General features: G+C 43.0%; 1 protein-coding gene across 1 annotated transcript; it reads right to left on the reverse strand.

Moving 5' to 3' along the window:
- Positions 1 to 1,066: 1,066 nt before the first annotated feature.
- On the reverse strand, positions 1,067 to 7,542 carry CTBS (chitobiase). Its single transcript, XM_075424822.1, has 7 exons — positions 7,372 to 7,542; positions 6,850 to 6,988; positions 5,645 to 5,853; positions 4,853 to 5,024; positions 4,198 to 4,295; positions 3,328 to 3,489; positions 1,067 to 2,340 (listed from the first exon to the last, which is right to left on the reverse strand). Exons 1-7 carry the CDS (start codon positions 7,507 to 7,509, stop codon positions 2,155 to 2,157), a joined length of 1,104 nt encoding a protein of 367 aa, XP_075280937.1. The 5' UTR covers positions 7,510 to 7,542; the 3' UTR covers positions 1,067 to 2,154.
- Positions 7,543 to 7,652: the final 110 nt, after the last annotated feature.

Here is a 7,652-nt window from a genome sequence, read left to right on the forward strand (position 1 = left end):
CCTTAGATAACAATTCTCTGAAGGAGTAATCAGAAACCTCCTCTTGATAGTATTTTTTTCTAGCTCTCCTGTTTGCTTCTTTGCTCTACTAGATGTTATTATGTTAAGCAGAACAATAACATGCTAAGAATTAATGCCAGCTAAAAAGCTGACAAGGGTGTATTTATTACGGGAAGTGAAACACTCATGGGAAATTAGTAATATGTTAAGAAAATTGTGCAACTCTCAAAAGAACTTCCAAATGTCTTAAGTCAAACCACCCATTATCCAATTTATTTTCTTAAGGATAGGATTTAACAAAGATTTTAGTGCTAAAGTATTAAATTAATTATTAAAACTACAACCACTTTTGCTCAATCCAGTATTGAATCCCACATCCTGTATTTCAGAATTGTGTCTTAAATAAGACACAAGAGCAGGCAAGTAGCTACTGGAAAATCTGAACCCAAATTAAAAATTAAAAAATACCAGCTCACGATTCTTGACTGCTACAGGAAGTTTTATAATAAAGTCATCTGGCCTTCAGTTAGGATTTTGTAGCTCAGATATCTGCTCCAGAAGACCTCAGTTTCACAAATATCCATCTCACAGTATTTTAGCATATGAATATAAATAGTAATAGAAATTCTGAAGTATCTGTATATCAAATAAATTTATCAGTTTCTCCTAAAACCTACAGACCAGTAGAGCCCTCTGATTTTCCAACTTTTTTTTTTTTAATGTGAGAGCAGTAGGCTTCACCTTCTGCTTTCCAGCACCTGTAGTATCAAGCAGTCAGACACTCATATGAAGTCTTCTAGTCTTCTCCTCAGTAGCCATAATGGTAGTGCTGCTATTCTGTGGTGTTTTCCCAGTAACTATTTAGCAAGAGAACAAAACAAAATAACCACCCCACAACTGACTACATATATCTAATTAAATAAACTGTTTAATAAATGGAGTCACTTAAGCAGGGCACAGTTGTACTTTAATCTGGTTGTGAAACAGTTCGGAAAAGCAGCACAGCAGTGTGGGCGGGAAGCTGTGAAACAAGTAAAGCATAAACAGACAACACTGTTTACCAACCTTAGTGCAGACAGCATTTTATTTAACAAAAACAAAATTCTGTAAACATCATGATTACAGATATTTTTAAAAGTTACACTATTTCTCTAGGCAAATGATTTTATGAAAAATATGAACTAGAAAGAAAATATAACCTCATATTCTCAGAGGCAACACCACATTTTTATGTGTTTTATGTGTTGTTACAAATAACAGTTACTGAATGAATCAGTGTGTGGAAAATAAGTATGCAGTTCATTAAATAAGCTTCTGAGTTCTAGTTTTCAGGAAGTAAAGAAGTTTGAAATGGAAGAAAACATCATCCAAGAGCTCTCTGTATTAATGTTCTCTCTTCAAGATAAGTTCCAAGATTTTTGGGTTCTGCAACTAAGGAATTTACGTGATACATAAGCACAGTGAAACTGGAGTTTATTGGATACTCCTTTTTAACAACAAGTCTGATAAAAATCTTAATGGCAACTACTTCATGGTACGTAATTTCTTCAGTCTGTAAAGCATTTTAATCTCTAGAAGAGTGACCAAGTACAAGCACAAGTTTCACCAAGCTGCTTGTAAGCACCGATCTGTCTCTCCAGTGTTCTTTGTTTAATCTGATTCAAGTGACTCAGCTAAAATATAGGTTGAGGTGGGAAGTCAGAAAGCTGAGACTGCACCGTGCTGCGACCCCACAATGAATACCTGCTGTCCCAGGCAGCCTTAGCAGAGCATCAGTACGAGACTGCCCCTGTAAATCCACCATTTGGTTGTACTTCATAGGTTGGAAAAGACCTCTAACATCAAGTCCAACCGTCAAGAATTTACTTGTTACCAGATACACACTGGGTTCAAGCTTTAACCAACTTATGGTTGCTGTGAAAAATTAAAAAGATGAGCAGTCTTCTAAAAAACCCGATGCTAAAACAACATTGGAACTTTTTGAGGAATGAAAATATGGCTTTGCATACAAAATAACAAGATGAATTTGGCTAGTTCTCAAAATTTTTGTGATCATAGCATATTTACATAAAGTCAAAATCTATGCTAGTATAAGCCGTAATAAAAAATTTATTACCAATTTTCATCATTCTAAATCAAAGGTTCACGCAGTTCTTATGGTGTCAGGGCTTGCCACATTGCTTCAGTTTGTTGTTCTGCTACAGGTTCCCGGGAATAGTCAAGACTATTTCCATTCCACATGCCAATGCCCCTTAAACCTCGATTCTTCACATATGATGCTTTTAGAGAGATGCTGCGAGGATCATCGTACCATACTTGGTGGAAGTGACCAAGAGAATCCTAGAAAAACGTTTAAATACCAGTGTCAGTATCTACCTACCTATATAAATAGGATACACTGAAGTTCATTGAGTTTTGATTACATGTTGAATACAATGAAAAGTACAATTAAAAACTCAGATACACAAGCTATGTACATTCACATAATGATACTTTCCTGATTTACAAATTATTTTTCACACAGGACAATTAAAAATTTTAAGTAAAAACTTTGGCTATTATTTTACCTGTAGAATCTAAGTTACAAAACAGTGATACACTTTAACTGAAGTTAGAGCTAATTTGTATTTTAATAATTTTTTAAGATACAACTAAAATCTCAGAGACACTATCTAACCTAACAGGTGATTTTAGTTAGAGATTAAGTGCTTTTTTCAGCAATAAACAGTTTTAGAGGACGTTATAAAATTTTGTCAAAGTTACGTTGCTTTGACCTGGTCATTGCTTACACAACCTTTTAATCATCTACATGTGAAACTTAAAATTATGTCTGGAGAAACAGGATGAAATGCGTACACTGTGTTGTTCATGTAAGCACTGTCATTCATGGACTCTTTCACTATGTCTGTGTAGAAACCAAATGCAGAAGAGAACACGCATGCAAGCCATTGGGTTAGAAAAACTTGAGAGCATCTCAGAATCTGTTTTCCTTTAAATCAGTCATCATCTCATAAAAGTAACTATAACAGTGATGGATGGAGCTATAGGATTTCTTTGTGCCAGAATGTCCTTTTTGACATGATACAATCTCTCAAGAAAACTGCAAAGTAATAAAGATCTTTATCACTTCTGTAGTCTTCAGTCACTGCACCCCTCTTTCAGACTAGAAATTCAAGATACGGAAATCCGGCCATCCTTTACTACACGAAAAAAAAGAATTAGAAAACACAAACGGAAGAATCTAACCCTAAAAACTTTAAAATCACAGAGAACTATGGTTCATGAACGTTTACTCCACAACATGGTGTCTTATAATGAGATGCTTACCTTGTATTCATAAAATGGAGACTTCTGTACCTCATCCCACAGCGCCCCTGAAAGAGAACTGTTCACCTGCTTCATTATTGCCCCATAGGGGACTTGATGCCCTGCAGCATCACTGCAAGGAGCCCCACGGAAAGGTACTTTGGAAAGGGAACAAACATGATCCTGGAAAAAAAAGGCAGAAGGCCTGAGTTTGATGTTACATAGATTTACTGAACTCCAAGACAGCAGTACAGTCAAGACCAACGTCACAACAGCCACTGGGGTCTCAAAAATCCCAAATCTTCAAGTATCTGCGCCAGACATACTATTTGTAGACAGAAGTAAATTAAAACAGATAAATTTTGTTTACCCTGTAGTCATACAGGATCGGGTGGACATCATTCAACTTACACAGTTGTCCTATCTGTTCCACTTTTAATTCACTCTTACATTTTTTGTAAGTATAATGTAGTTTGAGACCCATGATTTCTCCATAAGCTGCTCCACTTTTAACAGCCACAGTTTTGCTATGGTTTGTGGCACCTAGTCTTTCAGCAGTGAGCTTAGCGACTGTGTTGAGAAGGCAGATACAAGTGGTGTAGTGCCTTTGGACACCACCTCTACAGTTAACATCTACAGCTCCTCAGTCAAACACGGCACTTGGGTATCATGGGGTTCAGGCTGCCTGGGGAGAGGTAGAACACCTTGTCTGGTACCACCCTGCTCATCAGTTATCAGCCACGCAAAAGTCTCTCTCGAGTCCCAGCTTTATGCTCTTATCCATCAAATCGCAGTATTTCCTAATCCAAAACCAGGATCACCAAAATCTAGCTGTTTCTTTACAAGGAAAAAATTAACAGTCCGATTGTAAATGAATAATCTTCATCCTACCTTAGACAGGTTTTGGCAGACGTAGTCGTAGCCATACCAGGGGACGCCCATCACAAGCTTCTTAGGATCGATGCCCAGAGTAATGTACTCTTCATATCCTAGTTTTGAAGGAAATAAAAATTAAGATGCATTATTGCATTTTCCCATGCTTTTTATTCTTACAACTAATCTGGAGCCAGAGCCAATACAGGACTTGCACGATCCCCAGAGGGCAAGGTGCAAGCTCCTCTTTACCTCCCACCTGCCTACTCCTACATTGCTCTGTTCAGATCCTCGGAACTGCTCTAGCTGCTCACACTGACAACCAGCTGCCCACAACAGCAGTTCACAAGGATGAGAGACAAATGTCTCAGGTTCTTCGTAAGCCCAGGCAGACACCATTGCTTTGGCTGCTTTTTGTCATGCTAAAAACATTCTTCACAATCGTGAGGGCTCGACAATTACTGTACAAGTAACAACACCTGACTGCGAAAGGTTTATCTGTAGTGCCCTAAGGATGTGAGATACTGTTTTCACAGGAGGACAACACATATTTGGGCACACCCAAAAGCCTTAACACAACCAAAAAACTTGTCTAAGAAATGCCAATCTTTTCTATCTATTCACGTGAACAAATGGAGATGTTCTGACTCCTGGGGAAGCGTTTTCTCCTCACCAACTAAAGTCTGCAGGTAGGGAGCATTGGCTTTTGCAATGCAGTCTGTCCAGATCTGGCTCTGTTCATCGTACGACATCACAAATAAGAAGTCACAGGCATCTGCAATCCCAGTGTAGTTGTAGCATCTTTTATCTATGCATGCTGGAGACCAAGCCACATCAAACGTTACCTGAAGGAAAAATGCACAAGTTAGTATCGTGTCTGGCACTCAGGCGCTCTTGTTTTCTCTTTAAAAAAAAGCTGTAACTTTTAAAGACAGCACTTCCCAAATGTTGCTTATGTTTTACCCACGGCGATACTAATGAACTACAGGAGAGGCTGCTCAGATGATAAAACAAACATTAGATAATAAACAGTGAGTGCCCCTATTAATGAATTCAAAACACCAAAGAAATTAAAATACAACATGAAAACCATCTCATCAAAAATATGAATCAGAACGCAAATCCTTAAAACTGCAGTGATGGGTTTACCAAAACATTGGCCAGCTTTTGCACCAGAAGGCTGGGTTTGCCCGACTTGCAAAGATTCATCCAGCCACGCTACTCATCACACACAGCAGTTATATCGTATCTACAAATCTCAGTGAAACCCTTCTTCCAGTTCTTACAGGTCAAAAAGCGTGATTCTTCTGATAGCAGATCATAGCTAACATAATTAACCATTCGTGAGAATATCACGCTTTAAATCTGCATTTTTTTTTTCTTCTTTGTATGCTAAACAGCATTATCAAAACCCCTTGCATTTCACAGTTAAACTTAATGTTTGTATAAAGAACATTATTATTACCTGTGATCCCGGAATTTCTCTGTGAAAAGCATCTGTAGTTTCTTTAACAAGCTCTGTTAATGCGTAATACTCAGGGGAGGTTTCATTAACTTCTTGCTCTATATCTAAGTTAATTCCATCCATATACTGTCTTTTTGCAAGGTCCACCTGCTGGGATATCCATGCTGCTCTTTCAGCAGGATCAACAATTTCCTTGAGCAGCACATCACCTAGGCAAGAGGCCTTCGCCAGTTAACACGTATTTGCACCACAGCAGTAGTAAGGAGGAAAAGTTTGTCTTTACTAAACCAACTAGCAGAACCACAAAGTAAAAACTCCCCACCCCCATACTGGTAAAACACGAAGGAGTTAACTTTTTCCCCAAGCATAATTTTGAGAACCCACCCCAGAAGAGCTTACCAAGCTTCTTTGAGACAGCGGTGTTTAAAATTAAGTTCCTTTTGGTTTTTTTTTCCTATCATTTCCATATCCTTACTTCTGCTTAATATGTTTCTAAGCCACTGTAAACTTCCTTTCTTGAAGTCCATTTACTTCCAGTATTTCAAGGGAGCTGGAAGGACTGTGCCTCACTGTTCTGATAAACGTGCTTTTACCTTTAATCTTTGTTGTGTTCCACACTGTGGTCTTGAATTATGTTTCTGCCTCAACAGAGCCAAAACTTGATTACGGCATGTAAGCACAGATGGACAAGATGGACTTTCTGATCAGCATTTGTACCTACACAGAGTTCCCAAGTACTCATGTCCTGAAACTTCACCACTTTCTAACACACAGGGACTGATTTCAGTGAAAAATACTAAAAATTTCTTGCAGCCCCTTCCTGTTCCCTGTCTTTTGGGTACTGCGCACAACATCCGGAACTCAGACCCAACCAGGTGTCTACTGCAGGCTTCTCCTTCCTGCCCGCTCCACCACAGCTGTGATGTTCCCTGTTAGCGAACTTTTATTTAGGTGCCACTGGACTGGTTTTGCTATGACTGTGGCAGAAGCCACTGCTGGTTTTCTTTTTAATACCCTGCATACCAGCACGTGCAAAATGTCAAGGTATTATAGCCCTGTGTGCATTATCCCCTTATTAATTAATCCTCTTACTGATTTTTTAACACTCTGCACAGCAGTGAATGCGAAATGTCACGGTGTAAGAGCCCTGTGCACCCTGGGTTCTCACTGACGCACCGCACCGGCCTTCTCAGCAGGCGACCGACCTTTCAGCACGACCCTGGCGCCCTTGGAGTGCGCCTGGCACACCAGCTCCGGGTCGAGCTTTCCGAAAGCCGCCACGGTTGTGATTTTTGACCAGTCGTAGGATTTCCAGGCGTCCTTTCCCACGTCGAAGACGAAGACCTGGGACGGGGTAGGAAGCAGCCCCATCAGCCCCCGGCACGGCCCGCCAGGCTGGCTGTTGCCCCGCACGCCCCGGGGAAGGCGCCCGGCCCCTGTCCCCGGGCTCCAGCCCGGGCTCCAGCCCGCACGGCCGCCCCGCCGCCCTCCGCCTGCCCACGGGAGCCGCTGCCCCGGGCCGCCCCGCGGCTCGGGCAGTGCGCCGCAAACCGCATGCTCCGAGCACTAAAAACGCCGTCGGGCTCCAGCGCAGGCAATCGACGCACGGCAGCGGCGCACGGCGGGCTTTAAGGCGCTGCCAGCCGCGCAGGCCGCCCCGGCCCCCCCGCCGCTCCGCGCCGCGCCCGGCCGGGCTGGGGGCCGCAGGGCGGCCGGGGGACGCGCACCTCGAAGCCGCCGGTGCCCGCGGCGGGGCGGCAGAGCCGCGGGTCCTGGCAGGGGCACGCTCCAGCCCGCACGGCGAGGCCGCCCAGCAGCGGCAGCAGGCCCAGCGCCAGCAGCCACCGGCCCCACGGCCGCCCCATGGCCGCGCGACCGACGCTTCCGCCGCGGGGTGGGCGGCCGGGCCGCGCTGGGGGCTGGGCGGGCCGCGCAGGCGCCGCCGCGTCCCCGCCGAGGGCGGCCTGAGGAGCGGCGAGGAGCGGCCAGGACCGGGGGGGTGGGCGGC

Source organism: Opisthocomus hoazin, chromosome 6, assembly GCF_030867145.1.
Source record: "Opisthocomus hoazin isolate bOpiHoa1 chromosome 6, bOpiHoa1.hap1, whole genome shotgun sequence".
In the NCBI taxonomy this organism is placed as follows: Eukaryota; Metazoa; Chordata; class Aves; order Opisthocomiformes; family Opisthocomidae; genus Opisthocomus; species Opisthocomus hoazin.

Excerpts from the sequence above, each read along its gene's own strand:
- CTBS (XM_075424822.1), bottom strand. The coding sequence starts at position 7,509 with ATGGGGCGGCCGTGGGGCCGGTGGCTGCTGGCGCTGGGCCTGCTGCCG. Across the intron at positions 6,989-7,371 it reads CGGGCACCGGCGGCTTCGAG|GTCTTCGTCTTCGACGTGGG; the intron begins GTGCGCGTCCCC and ends ACCCCGTCCCAG. Across the intron at positions 4,296-4,852 it reads CTACCTGCAGACTTTAGTTG|GATATGAAGAGTACATTACT; the intron begins GTGAGGAGAAAA and ends CTTCAAAACTAG.